This window comes from Oncorhynchus masou, chromosome 18 (assembly GCF_036934945.1).
Source record: "Oncorhynchus masou masou isolate Uvic2021 chromosome 18, UVic_Omas_1.1, whole genome shotgun sequence".
NCBI classification, from domain to species: Eukaryota; Metazoa; Chordata; class Actinopteri; order Salmoniformes; family Salmonidae; genus Oncorhynchus; species Oncorhynchus masou.
Window position 1 is genome coordinate 56,002,187 of NC_088229.1, and position 19,058 is coordinate 56,021,244.

Sequence of the window (19,058 nt, forward strand, 5' to 3'; positions counted from 1 at the left end):
TCCCGCTATCTCTCTCAGAATGACCTTCTTGATCCAAATCAGTCAGGTTTCAAGACTAGTCATTCAACTGAGACTGCTCTTCTCTGTATCACGGAGGCGCTCCGCACTGCTAAAGCTAACTCTCTCTCCTCTGCTCTCATCCTTCTAGACCTATCGGCTGCCTTCGATACTGTGAACCATCAGATCCTCCTCTCCACCCTCTTCGAGTTGGGCATCACCGGCGCGGCCCACACTTGGATTGCGTCCTACCTGACAGGTCGCTCCTACCAGGTGGCGTGGTGAGAATCTGTCTCCTCGCCACGCGCTCTCACCTCTGGTGTCCCCCAGGGCTCTGTTCTAGGCCCTCTCCTATTCTCGCTATACACCAAGTCACTTGGCTCTGTCATAACCTCACATGGTCTCTCCTATCATTGCTATGCAGACGACACACAATTAATCTTCTCCTTTCCCCCTTCTGATGACCAGGTGGCGAATCGCATCTCTGCATGTCTGGCAGACATATCAGTGTGGATGACGGATCACCACCTCAAGCTGAACCTCGGCAAGACGGAGCTGCTCTTCCTCCCGGGGAAGGACTGCCCGTTCCATGATCTCGCCATCACGGTTGACAACTCCATTGTGTCCTCCTCCCAGAGCGCTAAGAACCTTGGCGTGATCCTGGACAACACCCTGTCGTTCTCAACTAACATCAAGGCGGTGGCCCGTTCCTGTAGGTTCATGCTCTACAACATCCGCAGAGTACGACCCTGCCTCACACAGGAAGCGGCGCAGGTCCTAATCCAGGCACTTGTCATCTCCCGTCTGGATTACTGCAACTCGCTGTTGGCTGGGCTCCCTGCCTGTGCCATTAAACCCCTACAACTCATCCAGAACGCCGCAGCCCGTCTGGTGTTCAACCTTCCCAAGTTCTCTCACGTCACCCCGCTCCTCCGCTCTCTCCACTGGCTTCCAGTTGAAGCTCGCATCCGCTACAAGACCATGGTGCTTGCCTACGGAGCTGTGAGGGGAACGGCACCGCAGTACCTCCAGGCTCTGATCAGGCCCTACACCCAAACAAGGGCACTGCGTTCATCCACCTCTGGCCTGCTCGCCTCCCTACCACTGAGGAAATACAGTTCCCGCTCAGCCCAGTCAAAACTGTTCGCTGCTCTGGCCCCCCAATGGTGGAACAAACTCCCTCACGACGCCAGGACAGCGGAGTCAATCACCACCTTCCCGGAGACACCTGAAACCCCACCTCTTTAAGGAATACCTAGGATAGGATAAAGTAATCCTTCTCACCCCCCCTTAAATGATTTAGATGCACTATTGTAAAGTGGCTGTTCCACTGGATGTCATAAGGTGAATTCACCAATTTGTAAGTCGCTCTGGATAAGAGCGTCTGCCAAATAACTTAAATGTAAATGTAAATGTAATTGATTCCCTGAATCTATCCTACCACGCCCAGAAATCTGCTCCTTTTATTCTCTGTCCCCAACGCACTAGACGACCAGTTTTGATATCCTTTAGCCGTACCCTCATCCTACTCCTCCTCTGTTCCTCGGGTGATGTGGGGGTTAACTCAGGCCATGCGTGTCCCCAGGCACTCTCATTTGTTGACTTTTGTAACCGTAAAAGCCTTGGTTTCATGGCATGGAAGCATCCTCCCTAGTTTGTTTTACTCACTGCTTTAGCACACTCCGCCAAACCTGATGGCCTTGCCGTGTCTGAATCCCGGCTTAGGAAGGCCACCAAAAATTCTGAGATTTCCATCCCCAACTGCAACATTTTCCATCAAGATAGAACTGCCAAAGGGGTGGAGTTGCAATCTACTGCAGAGATAGCCTGCAAAGTTCTGTCATACCTTCCAGGTCTATGCCCAAACAGTTGAGCTTCTAATTTTAAAAATGAATCTCTCACTGTTTCCGCCTGTTATAGGTCTATCACTGTTTCTGCCTGCTATAGACACCCCTCATCTCCCAGCTGTGCCCTGGACACCATATGTGAATTGATTGCCCCCCCCACCCCCATCTATCCTCAGAGTTCGTTATGTTAGGTGACCTAAACTGGGATATGCTTAACACCCCGGCAGTCCTACAATCTAAGCTAGATGCCCTCAATCTCACACAAATTATCAAGAAACCCACCAGGTATAACCCTAAATCCATAAACAGGGGCACCCTCATAGATATTATCCTGACCAACTTGCCCTCCAAATACACCTTTTCCGTTTTCAATCAGGATCTCAGTGATCACTGCCTCATTGCCTGCATCCGCTATGGGTCCGCGGTCAAATGACCACCCCTCATCACTGTCAAACGCTCCGTAAAACACTTCTGCGAGCAGACCTTTCTAATCGACCTGGCCCTGGTATCCTGGAAGGATATTGACCTCATCCCGTCAATAGAGGATGCCTGGTCGTTCTTTAAAAGTAATTTCCTCACCATCTTAAATAAGCATGCCCCTTTCAAAGAATGTAGAACTAAGAACAGATATAGCCCTTGGTTCACTCCAGACCTGACTGCCCTCGACCAGCACAAAAACATCCTGTGGTGGACTGCACTAGAATTGAATAGTCCCCGCGATATGCAACTTTGCAGGGAAGTAAGGAACCAATACACGCAGTCAGTTAGGAAAACAAAGGCTAGCTTTTTCAAACAGAAATTTGCATCCTGTAGCTCTAACTCCAAAATGTTTTAGGACACTGTAAAGTCCATGGAGAATAAGAACACCTCCTCACAGCTGCCCACTGCACTGAAGCTTGGGAACACTGTCACCACTGATAAATCCACGATAATTGAGAATTTCAATAAGCATTTCTTTACGGCTTTCCTCCAGATACCAGATGTTCCGAAAGAGCTGCAAAACCTGGAAATGTACAAATCAGCCGGGCTAGACAATCTTGACTCTCTCTTTCTAAACTTATCCGCCACCATTGTTGCAGCCCCTATTACCAGTCTGTTCAATCTCTCTTTTGTATCATCCGAGATCCCTAAAGATTGGAAAGCTGCCATGGTCATCACCTTCTTCAAAGGGGGTGACACACTAGACCCAAACTGTTACAGACCTATATCCATCCTGCCCTGCCTTTCTAAAGTCTTTGAAAGCCAAGTTAACAAACAGATCACTGACTATTTCAAATCCCACCGTACCTTCTCCAGTTTGGAAGCTGGATTGCACAGAGGTCACGGGTGCACCTCAGCCACGCTCAAGGTAGTAAACAATATCATAACCCATAAAAGAGAGTACTGTGCAGCCGTCTTCATCGACCTGGCCAAGGCTTTCGACTCTGTCAATCACAGTATTCTTATCGGCAGACTCAACAGCCTTGGTTTATCAAATGACTGCCTCACATCGTTCACCAACTACTTCTCAGATAGAGATCAGTGTGTCAGATCGGAGGGCCTGTTGTCCGGACCTCTGGCAGTCTCTATGGGGGTACCACAGGGTTCAATTCTTGGGCCGGCTCTTTTTTCTGTATATATCAACAATGTCGCTCTTGCTGTAGGTGATTCCCTGATCCACCTCTAAGCAGATGACACCATTCTGTATACATCTGGCCCTTCTTTGGACACTGTGTTAACAAACCTCCAACGAGCTTCAATGCCATGCAACACTCCTTCCGTGGCCTCCAACTGCTCTTAAACGCTAGTAAAACTAAATGCATGTTTTTCAACCGATCGCTGCCCGCACCTGCCCGCCTATCATAATTCTATGGATGGATCTGATTTAAAATATGTGGACAACTGCAAATACTGAGGTGTCTGGTTAGACTGTAAACTCTCCTTCCAGACTCATATTAAACATCTCCAATCCAAAATTAAATCTAGAATAGGCTTCCTATTTTGCAACAAAGCCTCCTTCACTCACGCTGCCAAACTTACCCAGGTAAAACTGAGTATCCTACCGATCCTCGACGATGTCATTTACAAAATAGCCTCCAACACTCTACTCAGCAAAATGAAGTCTATCACAGTGCCATTCATTTTGTCACCAAAGTCCCATATACCACCTACCACTGCGACCTGTATGCTCTTGTCGCCTGGCCCTCGCTACATATTCATTGTCGGACCCACTGGCTCCAGGTCATCTATAAGTCTTTGCTAGGTAAAGCTCCACCTTCTCAGCTCACTGGTCACCATAACAACACCCACCCATAGCATGCGCTCCAACAGGTATATCTGACTGGTCTTCCCCAAAGCCAACACCTGCTTTGGCTGCCTTTCCTTCTACTTCTCTGCTGCCAAAGACTGGAACGAATTGCAAAAATCGCTGAAGCTGGAGACATGTCTCCCTCACTAACATTAAGCATCAGCTATCTGAGCAGCTTACCAATCGCTGCAGCTGTACACAGCCCATCTGTAAATAGCCCATCCAATCTACCTACCTCATCCCCATATTTGTAATTATTTTTTTGCACACTAGTATCTCTACTTGCACATCGTAATCTGCATATCTATCCCTCCAGTGTTAATTTGCTAAATTGTAATTACTTCGCTACTATGGCCTGTTTATTGCCTTACATCCTCATGCCATTTGCACACACTGTATATAGACTTTTTCTATTGTGTTATTGACTGTACACCTGTTTATTCGATGTGTAACTGTGCTGTTGTTTGTGTCGCACTGCGTTGCTTTATCTTGGCCAGGTCGCAGTTGTAAATGAGAACTTGTTCTCAACTGGCATACCTGGTAAAATAAATTCTTTAAAAAATTAAAAAATACTACTCCTGGTTACTTTGACTGCATGGACTTTTCACCCGGTGCCTTCTTCCCCATCCTTTTGACTTCAAAAGGGTTTCCCAAAGATAACATCCTTATCCAAAAAACATACTCCAACAAGCAATAATTCATCAGACTCATTTTCCACATAAATTTTGACCCTTTTTGTTCCATTCTTGAATTTCACTGTTGTCCAATCACCTTTCCCGTTAACTGTACTCGACATGTTTTCAGCTTCAAACACAACACTTCTACTTCCGCCATCTCACGGTCCTCCCTCACGCTAGCATATGCCACACCTCTGACATGCACAGTCAACTGTGGGACCTTAGATAGACATGTCTGTGCCTTTCCAAATCATGTCCAATCAGTTGGTTGGATGACCATGCTGCCGTTCAATCAAGTTTGAGAAACATATCAAGGATGTTCAATGGAAACAAGATGCGCCTGAGCTCAATTTCGAGTCTCATAGCGAAGGGTCTGAATACTTATGTAAATAAGGTATTTTAAAAATGTATAATAATAACAATAATTTTATTCACCTGTTTTTGCTTTGTTATTATGTGGTATTGTGCGTAGATTGAGGAAAATAATCAATTTAATCAATTTTAGAATAAGGCTGTAATGTAACAAAATGTGGAAATAGTCAAGGGGTCAGAATACTTTCCGAATGCACTGTATTTATTAATATTAACAGATAATGGTAATGCACCATTCTTCACTTATCTACAAGTGATATCAATGCTATGACAATACATGTTGATATGGCCTATAGTGGTGACCGACTGAAATGTCAAACAAAGCTGAGAGTGAAAGACTAGCCAGTAAATTAGTCGAGGTTAGGTTTTGCTGCTATTGTTTCAAAGCTTTAATACTCTCTATTATCCACTGTGATATGTAATATTATTAGACACATATATGTACATGAGTAAGTCTTTATCAGAGCTAACAAGCCACAACTGAATGACATGTCATTTTGTTTCTAAAAAAATAAACAGAACACTGGTTGATCTACACACATCTGCGACAATGCATCTCGTTATGGCCTATAATGGTACATGTTGACTACTGTCAAACAAATGTTGAATTCTACTGTAGCTGTAGAACTGTAGCATATTGTGTGCTTAACTTTCAGAAACATTAAACACTGGAAAAACTGTTTTTCAAAAAATGTCAAGGTAGGAGATCCTTCATCGCTGCCAGGGCTACCCCCAGACCGACCACCCTCTGGGCTTCTTGTGGACTCTCTGCTGGGCGCTTTAGGCACTGATGAGTTCTGTATCCAAGTCATTGGACCAGGCTTTTTGCTTCTGATCAGGGTGTTGTAGGAGGAAATAGGACCTTGAGAGTTTGTGGATAGGGCTGAGTGAGTGGACCCTGAATGGTCCTGAGAGGGTGAGAGTGTGAGGGAAATCAGTAATCAAGTAATATCAGAGTTTCTCTGTATCGTTCATATTTTTATTTATTTAACTAGACAAGTCAGTTAAAAACTAATTCTTAATTGCAATAAGAGCCTACCCAGGCCAAACACGGATGATGATGGGCCAATTGTGCGCTGCCCTATGGACCTTCCGATCACGACCGGTTGTGATACAGTCTGGGATCGAACCAGGGTCTGTAGCAACGCCTCTAGCACTGAGATGGAGTGCCTTAGACCGCTCTGCCACTCGGGAGCTTACATTGATGACCTGCTCAGATGTCATACTGTGTCCTACTCAGTCACTAAGGACCAACTAGACAAAAGATTAGCTACAGAAAGTAATGTATAAATTTCACCTTCTGCAGCAGCTAGCGTTACCTCGCTCTGGCCGTTACGCTTCATCTTTTAGCAGCAGGTTGAGGGACTAATATTCATTTACATCCACTACATAGCTACCACTAGCTAGCATGAGGGACAAACTCACTTACAATAGCTAGCATGACTGTGGCCATGTAGGGCTATCTACTGTAGCCAGCCAGCTTGCTAGCTAGTCAGCAGTAACACAGTGAGAACAATGAGGTTTAAGTATAAAGATATTTGGCAGTAACGTTAGCCGGCTAAGGCTAGTTAGTTAGCCAGGTAGTGCAAGCCAACTTTGTTCAGTTGTTGAGTTCGTTCTATTGGCATGCTAACTTTATGATACATTAGGCATTTTAGCTAGCATTACACTATGTTTATCTTCCTGTCACACAAATGTAAAATCCCTTCTCTGTGCTGCCGACACTGCAGCTCAACCCAGACTGTAAACACAACCGCTATGCACCATTAATATGAGCTATATTAGGGAGCGTGTACGACCAGTTATGAACAAAAAAATATTGTAATGAAACAAGCAGGGCGCAGGTCTCGAACCCGCGACCTTCGAGCCAGAGGTCCGGCGCGCTATCGACTCTGAGAGGCAAAAGCATGCTCGTGCGGCACAGACGATTTCCGCATTTATAAACCCAGGGTCGTTACACTACTCCCCGCTTTCAAAGAGCGCGTCCTCACGCTAGTTTGCGCCTCTACGTTTAATAGAAACGCGCTCACCGGCCGAGCACACGCACTGTCGTGGATGCAAGGTCCGATCACTTCTGACACCAATGTAATGAAACAGGCAGTTGAGTTGATATCCAATTTTCGTTTTGGTTTCCAGTTAGAAAAATGATCAAAGCGATTCACTTCCTCTTGTTTGGCATTCTCGAGATTAGATGAAATAGGAACGCCCCATAAACACACGGACCTGAACTCATCTTCTTTCTCGTTGTATGTTGGAAGCAGAAGTTAACATGTAGACTAGAATGAACTTGCTTTTTTTTCATGATCAGTCCTCATATTTTAGCCCTATCTGAAGTTGTTTTGTACTGTATGTATACTTTACGTTTTAATGCAGTAAAAGCATGTATCCACCTGATGGCACTAAAACTCTTACTGTGTAACAAAGAAAGGGCAACGTTCCATTGGTGATTTTGTCATTGACCGTCAGTAAACATTGTGACTAGTTGGTGCTGCAATCTTGGGTTTCTTGAGTTTTCTCAAAAATTCCTCATGATAACCCAATCATTACTAGCCACAGTAGTGCATTTGACTATCCCTGGACTTTAAGAGAGGTACATAGAATGTGAGTGTAGCAAAGCTAAGAGCGGGTCACACTCTTTAGCCTTGCTACCTCTGTCAGATCAGCTCACCCAGAAACCGAACCCAAAGAGGAATCTGATCAACCCTCATCTTATTTTATAATAACCACCGTGTGGTGGTTTCCCTGTGATCAATCTCAAAGTGAAAATCCTGCTTGATATTTGAATTTTGGATATTATTCCAATATAGATTTGAATGAGTCATTGGCAGATGTGTTAATAGCACATGTAGATAGACATGGTGCCTGCCCACCTTGCAAAAACACATTGAATGGACACTGTGTCAAAGTCATATTTCAATGTACCTCATGTTGAACATCAATTACATTTGTCTTTGTATCAGCAAACAGTGTTCAACGTACCCTGCTTCTAAGGGGTTTAAGGTTTTGGGTGAAACGCGGAGGGAAATGCGTACATTTTGTACATTAGAAACCGATGCTCTCTTCAAGTGCCAATCGTAAGAAAAAGTTAGACTGGGAAGTTGAGCAATCTACAGTGACCTTGTTGAAGATTTCTCATTGAAGATGCTAACCATAATCGACCCTGCTTACCATGAATCATTTTTGTTGTTGTTTTTACCAGGGTCCTATCATGGGGTTGGTGAAGGGATCTAAAAATAGATTTCAGGAAATAATCTACATTACAGTGCTCTTACTACTGTGTAAATACAGTGTAACAAGTAGCCTATTGTAATCACTCATTGTTACACTGTACTGACCCTGTACTTAGGGTAAAGGTTATGGTCAGTGTTAGGGCTAGGTTTAGGGTTACTCCTGTAAGCGCTGTGTAAGTACAGTGTGACAATGAGTCATTACAATACTTGCTACACTGTACTTACAGCAGTAATTACACAGTATTTAGGGCACTGTAATTTTGCCTTATCTTACAAAATGCCTAATACTGCAAATGAAGATAATTTACCATATGGCTGACCCAAGAGTTTAGTGTTTTGAAGCTCCTAGATTGTTTAACACAATATTTGAGCTTTTCTGACCCATAGTAGATAATAATAATAATAACAATTCAAATAGATACTTCACATTTCATCAAAGCTGTTTGTTTTTATTGCATTTGCAAGGCGTCATCAGCATTTGAAGATTTTATTTCAGATGACTTCAGGTTTCAATCAATGCACATTCAATAGGGCAAACTGTTTAATTCCTTTTACAATTGTTTTTAGTTGTTGTTTAATGTACAATATATTCAACTCGTGTCAGTTGAAAACTCAATTCAACATCAATATACAATTCATTGCATCCCTCCAATAGTCATTTTGGTGGTTTCCATAAGTTGATTGAAAGAAGTGCTTATACAATTCAATCATACATTGAGCTGAACATAATTTTCCTAGGACTGTCTGGGAGTGGTCTGAGTGGGGAGGGGAAAACTGAAAACTAGCTGTTATTGGCAGAGACGTTTGGAACTCCCTTTCTTAATTGTCTTTTAACTAATTTATGTCGCCAGGCTGGCCAAAACTCAACCCACTTAAACAAGCAGTGTGCGGTGTGCAAGTGCTGTGCTAAATAACTTAAAGTGGGCTATAAGTTGTAACTATATCTTTGGTTGTACGTTTAGCCTCTTCAGAATCATATCGACTGCTTCTTTATTGCGAGGACAGTCCAGCAGTCCTCTGTGATTAAATAGACAGTCCACTGTGAGTATTACCTCACCCCTGGTCACTAGTCTGCTGCTGTCAGGTATAGTGGAGTCTGGGTTGAAAGTGTCATGATGCAGCACCACCAGAACAACAGGTCTACCAGCTGTCAAGACAGTGAGGGATGAACAAGGTTAGTTTAAGAACTCTAACAAATAAAGCATGTATTCAGGTAATTAGTCTCTTGATACCTACCTAGGTAGTCTGAGACCACCTCCAGTTGTATATCAAGGTCCAGAGTTCCAAAGTCACTGACCATAGGACAGATCATTATGATGACATCACTCTCCTCTAGTGACACTTCAGTACAGTCTCCTCGGCCAGTGAGTTGTCTTACCAAGTCCTTATCAGAATTGAAAGTATGACCTACGACACAGGTGCAAACTTTTCCCATCCTTGGCTTACCTGCAAGAGGATACCTCAGTTTTGTTAAAAATGAAACCTTTGTTATTGTGCAATTCATAATATACATTTTATTTAGAGCAGTGGTTTACCTTCTGTGAATTCCTGCTACAACAGAGAAAAGTTAAGACATGACTCATTAGTATAGTATTCAATTCTACATTGTGCTGAACATAGATTTGTAAACTGATATTTAACTAGGTAAGTCAATTAAAAGGTCCAATGCAGCAGTTTAAAAAAAATCTCAAGATCAAATCATTTCTGGGTAACAATTATGTACCTTACTGTGATAGTTTTCAATTCAAATGGTCAAACAGAAACAAAAATAGCTTCTTAGCGAAGAGCAATTTCTCAAGCAAGAATTTTGCTAGAACTGACTGGGAGTGGTCTGAGTGGGGAGGGGAAAACTGAAAACTACCTGTTATAGGCAGAAAGGTTTGGTACTCTCAATCTTATTGATTGATTAACTATGTTACCACCTGGTGATGTCACCTGCCAAACCAAAACGTCATCCAACCAAAACAGGCTGACATTTCAGGCGGTCTTTTCAAACAGCTCTTACACTAAAAGGGAATTATCATACATTTTCGCATATTCTGAAGTGGCGAGGGGCAAGTGCTGTGCTAAATAACTTAAAGTGGGCTATAAGTTGTAACTATACCTTTGGTTGTACGTTTAGCCTCTTCAGAATCATATCGACTGCTTCTTTATTGCGAGGACAGTCCAGCAGTCCTCTGTGATTAAATAGACAGTCCACTGTGAGTATTACCTCACCCCTGGTCACTAGTCTGCTGCTTTCAGGTATAGTGGAGTCTGGGTTGAAAGTGTCATGATGCAGCACCACCAGAACAACAGGTCTACCAGCTGTCAAGACAGTGAGGGATGAACAAGGTTAGTTTAAGAACTCTAACAAATAAAGCATGTATTCAGGTAATTAGCCTCTTGATACCTACCTAGGTAGTCTGAGACCACCTCCAGTTGTATATCAAGGTCCAGAGTTCCAAAGTCACTGACCATAGGACAGATCATTATGATGACATCACTCTCCTCTAGTGACACTTCAGTACAGTCTCCTCGGCCAGTGAGTTGTCTTACCAAGTCCTTATCAGAATTGAAAGTATGACCTACGACACAGGTGCAAACTTTTCCCATCCTTGGCTTACCTGCAAGAGGATACCTCAGTTTTGTTAAAAATGAAACCTTTGTTATTGTGCAATTCATAATATACATTTTATTTAGAGCAGTGGTTTACCTTCTGTGAATTCCTGCTACAACAGAGAAAAGTTAAGACATGACTCATTAGTATAGTATTCAATTCTACATTGTGCTGAACATAGATTTGTAAACTGATATTTAACTAGGTAAGTCAATTAAAAGGTCCAATGCAGCAGTTTAAAAAAAATCTCAAGATCAAATCATTTCTGGGTAACAATTATGTACCTTACTGTGATAGTTTTCAATTCAAATGGTCAAACAGAAACAAAAATAGCTTCTTAGCGAAGAGCAATTTCTCAAGCAAGAATTTTGCTAGAACTGACTGGGAGTGGTCTGAGTGGGGAGGGGAAAACTGCAAACTACCTGTCATAGGCAGAAAGGTTTGGTACTCTCAATCTTATTGATTGATTAACTATGTTACCACCTGGTGATGTCACCTGCCAAACCAAAACGTCATCCAACCAAAACAGGCTGACATTTCAGGTGGTCTTTTCAAACAGCTCTTACACTAAAAGGGAATTATCATACATTTTCGCATATTCTGAAGTGGCGAGGGGCAAGTGCTGTGCTAAATAACTTAAAGTGGGCTATAAGTTGTAACTATACCTTTGGTTGTACGTTTAGCCTCTTCAGAATCATATCGACTGCTTCTTTATTGCGAGGACAGTCCAGCAGTCCTCTGTGATTAAATAGACAGTCCACTGTGAGTATTACCTCACCCCTGGTCACTAGTCTGCTGCTGTCAGGTATAGTGGAGTCTGGGTTGAAAGTGTCATGATGCAGCACCACCAGAACAACAGGTCTACCAGCTGTCAAGACAGTGAGGGATGAACAAGGTTAGTTTAAGAACTCTAACAAATAAAGCATGTATTCAGGTAATTAGCCTCTTGATACCTACCTAGGTAGTCTGAGACCACCTCCAGTTGTATATCAAGGTCCAGAGTTCCAAAGTCACTGACCATAGGACAGATCATTATGATGACATCACTCTCCTCTAGTGACACTTCAGTACAGTCTCCTCGGCCAGTGAGTTGTCTTACCAAGTCCTTATCAGAATTGAAAGTATGACCTACGACACAGGTGCAAACTTTTCCCATCCTTGGCTTACCTGCAAGAGGATATCTGTTTTATTAAAGATTAAACAGTCCTTTTTTACTTCATGGCCATGCTTTTTGGTGCTGACAGAGTTGACTTTATGTGAAGGTGTGTCCTGTTGAGCTCCATTATTGTGACAATGCTTACAGGATACAATGTTTTTTTTTTAACAGTTAGAGACTCAACAACAATCCCATGTCTGCTCCAAATCTATAATCTATGACATAGATCTACTAACTAAACTGTGGTTTGTATATAGTACATTAATACAAGATAAGCAACCAATAACTCCTGAGAAAGTGACGTGTTGACTTACTTGGAAAACCAGCTTCTGCCATTTTGCCTGCATAAAAAAAAAGTTTGAAACCATAACTATACACATCGTTAAGCTACTTTTCTATTTGTCTTGTTCTCTATTTCTCTCAAAAACAATAACACATACTGTATATCCTGTCTCTCTCTCTCTCTTCAGCATGTTTTGTTTTATAATAGAAATGTTTGTTTATTTTTGGGAAGTTAAAATATCAGATATACCCCCTTACCTTACCGGTCACAACTACCACTTCTGATTTAAAAAGAAATATCAGATTATTATCAATAGCAATGCGAAATAGTCATTAAAAACAAACAAACTTCTCTCTCGATGTGCCATATGACTAGACAGAAAATATATTGTTCACTTTCATTTCACAAGAACTCAGGGCTTAACTCCTCCCCTTCTTTCTCTCTTAGAAGGGGACTGTACATGACGTGTGTGTACTCCCCATAAATTAGCATGTCTTGTCTTCTCATATTTTGACCCTATATCTGAGTTTGTATTTTTTATGTCAATTGTGATTTCGTTCAATGCAATACTAACGTTAATTTATTTGATGACACGAAAGGTTTTATAGAGTAATAGAGAAAGCACATTATTTAGTCTCAGTGCTGTTGGTGCTTCTCTCATTGACATTAAACATGGTGACTTACTGTAAATACCAAGGGCCACACTGTAACTGACAGTTAGACTTACAGGTTATGTCGTTGTCGTTTGTTTGAATTGTTTACGTGTCCGCTGTGCGGGAGAAATGATAATACAAGCGGAACTACGTAGCTAATACTGTTGTAACAGGGATCCTTATTGTAGCAACACACTGTTGGAGGGAAGGCAATCCTGCGCTGCTAGTTAGCTAAGTTTTCATGTCATCGGGTGTAGTTCATAAAGGTTGAAGAGTGTATGTTAGGATGAAGTTTGAATTCATGCCAGGAATAATACGTGTGAAGTTTGATTTCCTCCCTTCTGTATAAGCAGCCAATTAGGTATTTTTTCCTTTATTCATGTGTTTAATCTGAACCCGTTATAACGCCGGTTAAACTGTTATGCATGTAAGCACTTCAGAGTTATACCAAGCTAATAAGTCACTCGTAAGATAAGGTTGTAAGAGTGTGCTTAACTGTATTTTTCATTTACTTTATAGTTCTCACGGAAGGTGATAATTCTGACTAAAACTACAGAATAAAGCCGCCAGTTAAAATCAAGGAATGGTTGTGCTCGTGGTTACTGAAGGGAGCTACAGTGAGAACTCAATGCTCTTCACGAACAAGAGAGAAAGAAGAATCTCATCCAGCTGTAAAACGTCTACAAGATTCCCAAATCCTGGTAGACCCTGTCATCTGCCAGATAAGAGTTTTGCACCTACCTGCAAACTAAGAAGAAAATCTCCACATAAGGAAGCATCGTGAGGCTACATAAGGTCAAGACTAACAGGAAATTCAGACATGCAAGTACAAGTCAAGGTGTTTGAAGGTGGTCCTAGCCTTGTGAACAGCTAATAAGAGACTTTAAGATTACAATTCGTAAGGACTGGAGATAGTTGTCTATTTCATAAAGACTCTGGTATTATGTATTTGCTCTTTCTATCTTAATTAATCGCTGGTATGTGTATTACTGGAAAGGGTCAGCGTACACCTATTAATTCTATTTTCACCTGTAAGTTAATAGTGTAATTGTTTGGTAAGGTGTTTGTTCAAGCCTTTGTTACAAGCATTATACATGTTTATACCACGTACTAAGGTTTAAATTACAGCGAATTAGAGTATAAATCACCTACTCACTTATCCAAACCTTAGCTCGAATTGATTTGACTTGACTTAGAATGTCAGAAAGAGGTAGTTTCACTAAAGGTGATAGAAATGGGGTGGGTCAAGTTGAGCAGCTGCAGCAACACCTCACAAACTTCGAGCCTTCATCAGAACAAACAGAACAGCAGGAAGAGGCCCAGACTGGTGTGGAGTCACTTCGGCCAGTGAATGATGATACAGAGGCTGCTAATGAGATAGCACAACAAGAGCCACGAAAAGGTGAGATGGTCCGTAGGTTAACTGAAAAGGGCAGAGAACTGCGCAACGAAAGATGGAGACAGCTCGAACATCGTTTCAGGGTCAGCTATGAGAAGTGGAAGACTCTAGTAAAGGAAGCAAAACTGTCACTGACAGGCTGTTGCTCTGAAGACCTACTAGAAGACCTCTTAAACAAGATTAGCCATACCTCTACAGAGCTAAACCTTGTCTATGTAAATTTGCGTCAAATCGACATTCCCGACAACGATATACGACGCAGAGTTGATACTTGTGAAGCAGTTACAATGTCTATTATCAAGACTGTAAGGTGTCATTTAAAAGGCAGGGAAGAAGGTCAAAGTAACCAGATAGAGTTGCACTGGAAGGACAGCAATTCCTTGTGCATGTCCGAACTCTCACATAAGTCAAGTCTCAACTATCAGCACTCAAGTGCTTCCTCCCAGTCTCAAAGCAACTCAAAGGTCAACTCCAGACGCTCAAGCGTGTCATCTGTCAAGAGACAAGAGGCTGTGGCGGAAGTTGCTGCTAACCAAGCAGCTTTAGAAGTAATGGTTAAGCAAGAACGCCAACTAGAAGAGCTTCAGAGACTTGAAGATGAAGATAAGAAGAGGACAGCGGAGCAAGAAGCTGAGGCTGTGAAACGCAGCTTAGAAGAAGCTAGGCTGCGAGTCAAGTTAGAGGTAGAAAATGCTGCCAGACGAAGGACACTAGAAGACAAGCGTAGAGAGTTAGAGCGCCTAGAAGTGCTCAAGAAACTAAATGCTGCCAAGGCGCGAATGCATGTGTATGAGCAAGATGAAAACTCAGAGGACGAGAAGAGAGAACTACTCTAACTGCAAATCTGTGAAAGAAGTCATGCACAGAAGAGGCTCATTTCACAGTCTCTCACCACAACATGTTGTGACAAGCACACAACAAGAAGACGGCACCAAGACCATGTTCAGGTTACTAGCGGAATCCATCAGTGAAAGCCTCCTCCCCATACCAGAACCAGTAACATTCAATGGAGAACCACTCTTGTTCACTGACTGGAAGGTCTCTTTTCAGACTCTGATAGACAGGGAGAACATACCAGCAACTGAGAAGATATATTACTTGAGAAAATATATTGGTGGGCCTGCCAAGAAAGCCATCGAAAGTTACTTTATGTTAGGAACAGAGTCAGCCTACTATGCTGCATGGACCATTCTTGAAGAAAGGTATGGAAACAAACAGCTTCAAGGAATACCATTGTGCCCTGCCAGAAGCTGTCTGGTTTGCAGGTTAGAGGGCTTTACTTGGAGAAGAAAATCCCTCTGCCAACGACCTACTCGAGAGAGTTTATTCCTGCAAACAGATCATATTCTTACTCCAGAGACTGCAAGAGCATGGTCTCATCTTGAACACATTGCAGAGGAGATTGCTCCTCAACAGAGCTGTGATGTCGGTCTCTTAATTGGCTACAACTGCTCCCAGGCTCTCCTTCCAAGAGAAATTGTGTCTGGTAAGGGAAATCAGCCTTTTGCTCAGAGAACAGATCTTGGCTGGAGCATAGTCGGCTATGGAAATCCATGTATCGACTATGGCAACCCTATTGGAGTGAGTCATCGGGTTATCGTTAGATAGGTGATGCCAAGCCTTCAATCTTTTACCAACCTCACAAATCAAGTACACTATGTTTGTAGAACACGTGTAAGAGAGGTAATCACAACACGGGACATTATCAAGACGCCTGAATCTGACTTCAACGAGAGAGCTGCAGAAGAGGACCTCATATCTCAAGAGGATATCCAGTTCCTGAAGAAAATGAAAGAGGGCATCAGACGTAAGGACAATGGACATTATGAGATGCCGCTGCCATTAAAGGAAGAAAGACCCAATCTGCCAAACAATAAAACATGTGCAGTTCACCGACTCAAGTGCCTGGAAAGGAGGCTAAGGAGAGACAAGCAGTACTACAAGGACTACACAGCATTCATGGAAGAGACTATAGCTTGTGGAGATGCTGAGAAGGTCTCTAAAGAGGAAATTAACAAGCATCCAGCATGGTACATCCCGCACCATGGTGTTTATCACCCACAAAAGCCTGGGAAGATACGAATCGTCTTTGACTGCTCAGCTAAGTTTCGAGAGACGTCCTTGAATGATCATCTCCTTACCGGTCCAGAGTTGACAAACACATTGCTGGGCGTCCTTTGTCATTTTCGTAAGGGTCCAGTTGCAATCATGTGTGACGTAGAGCGCATGTTCCACCAGTTTCATGTGAAAACAGAAGACCAAGATTACCTACAGTTCCTTTGTTGGGAGAACGGAGATCTAGAGTCTCAACCCTCAGTGTATCGTATGAAGGTCCACTTGTTCGGCGCAGCTTCATCTCCTGGTTGCACCAACTATGGTCTCAAACATCTTGCTGCCGAAGGACGAGGAAGCTTCAGCGAGAAGTCTATCCAGTTCATAGAAAGGAACTTTTATGTTGATGATGGGTTGAGCGTATCGTCTGAAGCTGAAGCGGCCCAGCTGGTGAAAGAAGCAAGAGAGCTTTGCAGCATCGGCAAACTTCGGTTGCACAAGTTTATCTCTAACAGAAAGGAAGTTATAGCCACAATTCCCAAGGAAGAACGTGCCGAGGGTGCCAAAGACCTGGATATGGCTCTGGGTGAACCACACATGGAGAGAGCGCTTGGTGTACTGTGGTGTGTCGCATCAGATGAGTTCCAGTTTAGAGTAGTTGTCAAGGAACGCCCACTCACAAGAAGAGGAGTGTTGTCTACAGTAGCCTCTGTATATGATCCGCTTGGGTTTGTGGCACCCTTTGTCCTGGCAGGGAAGCTTGCAGCAGGATGTGTCGTGACAAAATCAACTGGGATGACCCCTTCCAGATGACCTACGTTCCCAGTGGGAATTCTGGCTCCAAGGTCTACAAAACTTGTCTGAAGTAAGGATCCAACGAAGCCACTTGTCATCAAGTTTCAAGGAGGTGCAGAGTTATGAGCTCCATCACTTCTCCGACGCTAGTACCTCAGGTTATGGAGAGTGCTCATACCTCAGAACAATCAGCACCGCAGGAGAAGTTCATTGCTCCCTAGTTATGGGGAAGTCGAGAGTCGCCCCCTCCAAGGTTACGACCATACCACGACTGGAACTTTCAGCAGCGGTGGTAGCTGTTCAAACAAGTGACATGCTCAAAAAGGAGCTAGAGATACAAGGTCTACAGGAATACTTCTGGACAGACTCAAAGGTAGTTCTTGGCTACATCAACAATGAAGCCAGAAGATTCCACGTCTTTGTAGCTAACCGTATTCAACGCATTAAGCAAAGCACAGATCCCGAACAATGGAGATATGTGACCTCTGAAGAGAATCCTACGGATCATGCTTCCAGAGGTCTCACATCAGAACAGCTCATGGCTTCCAACTGGTTCACAGGTCCAGACTTTCTTTGGAATGAAGAACTTCCTAAAGGACAAGTCAAGGGGGAAGAGTTCTCAGACAATGATCCAGAGCTGAAATCCCTGGTCCATGATACCCAAGCAAAGGAAGAAAGATCATTACTAGATCACCTTCATAAGTTCTCAGACTGGGCAAGAGTGGTAAAAGCTATTGCCAGGCTCAAACAACGTGTCAAGGAAGCCATAGCTAATAAGCCAAGCTAATAAGTCACTCGTAAGATAAGGTTGTAAGAGTGTGCTTAACTGTATTTTTCATTTACTTTATAGATCTCACGGAAGGTGATAATTCTGACTAAAACTACAGAATAAAGCCGCCAGTTAAAATCAAGGAATGGTTGTGCTCGTGGTTACTGAAGGGAGCTACACACACTCCTCTGAGATAGTGTTAGAGACCATGTGTTGTAACTTCTAGTGTGTAGGCAAGGACAAGGGAGCAGCAACTTTAAAGAGATTCTCTGGTTCTTTTGTTTACTTTTTAGCCAGTAGAACTGAAAGTAGCACTCACGAGCCATTTGAGGTCCCCGAAAATTGCGTACCGGTACTATGTTACATGTGTGCAGATTTGTACAGCATGTCATTGCTCTCTCTCTCTACTGTGGGTGAATCATGTGCATCTTACTAGCTATCACTCATATGGTAAGGGGCTGAAGCTCATTGGTTGAAACTCAAATTGCTTGGGGGCTGGCCCATGTGTGGGGAAATGTAGGGAAAATTGCGCAGCACAGCTTCAAGAAATAGTCCCTTTCAATTTAAGAATGTTGTGGCTAATTGAGGTAAAACAGTAGTTCTTGTCATAGATGATGTACAGTGGGGCAAAAAAAGTATTTTGTCAGCCACCAATTGTGCAAGTTCTCCCACTTAAAAAGATGAGAGAGGCCTGTAATTTTCATCATAGGTACACTTCAACTATGAAAGACAAAATGAGAAAAAAAATCCAGAAAATCACATTGTAGGATTTTTAATGAATGTTTGCAAATTATGTTGGAAAATAAGTATTTGGTCACCTACAAACAAGCAAGATTTCTGGCTCTCACAGACCTTCTTTAAGAGGCTCCTCTGTCCTCCACTCGTTACCTGTATTAATGGCACCTGTTTGAACTTGTTATCAGTATAAAAGACACCTGTCCA

The 19,058-nt window shown here is 42.8% G+C and overlaps 2 protein-coding genes across 4 annotated transcripts; one reads left to right on the forward strand and one right to left on the reverse strand.

The window, feature by feature from the left end:
• Positions 1–8,838: 8,838 nt before the first annotated feature.
• On the reverse strand, positions 8,839–12,867 carry LOC135504874 (uncharacterized). Of its 3 annotated transcripts, none has more exons than XM_064923787.1 (10): positions 12,706–12,867; positions 12,480–12,506; positions 11,967–12,176; positions 11,675–11,877; positions 11,106–11,118; positions 10,807–11,016; positions 10,515–10,717; positions 9,946–9,961; positions 9,647–9,856; positions 8,839–9,557 (listed from the first exon to the last, which is right to left on the reverse strand). In XM_064923787.1, the coding sequence occupies exons 2-10, from the start codon at positions 12,499–12,501 to the stop codon at positions 9,349–9,351; spliced, it is 1,296 nt and encodes a 431-aa protein (XP_064779859.1). In that variant the 5' UTR covers positions 12,502–12,506; positions 12,706–12,867; the 3' UTR covers positions 8,839–9,348. The 3 variants fall into 3 exon arrangements, with proteins under 3 accessions (XP_064779859.1, XP_064779861.1, XP_064779858.1); XM_064923789.1 differs by having other exon boundaries at positions 9,946–9,958; positions 11,106–11,121; XM_064923786.1 differs by having other exon boundaries at positions 11,106–11,121; positions 12,706–12,866.
• Positions 12,868–13,237: 370 nt separating this feature from the next.
• On the forward strand, positions 13,238–17,365 carry LOC135559395 (uncharacterized). The gene is made up of 2 exons (XM_064993553.1): positions 13,238–13,462; positions 13,621–17,365. Exon 2 carries the CDS (start codon positions 16,112–16,114, stop codon positions 17,363–17,365), a length of 1,254 nt encoding a protein of 417 aa, XP_064849625.1. The 5' UTR covers positions 13,238–13,462; positions 13,621–16,111.
• The last annotated feature ends 1,693 nt before the right edge of the window (positions 17,366–19,058 follow it).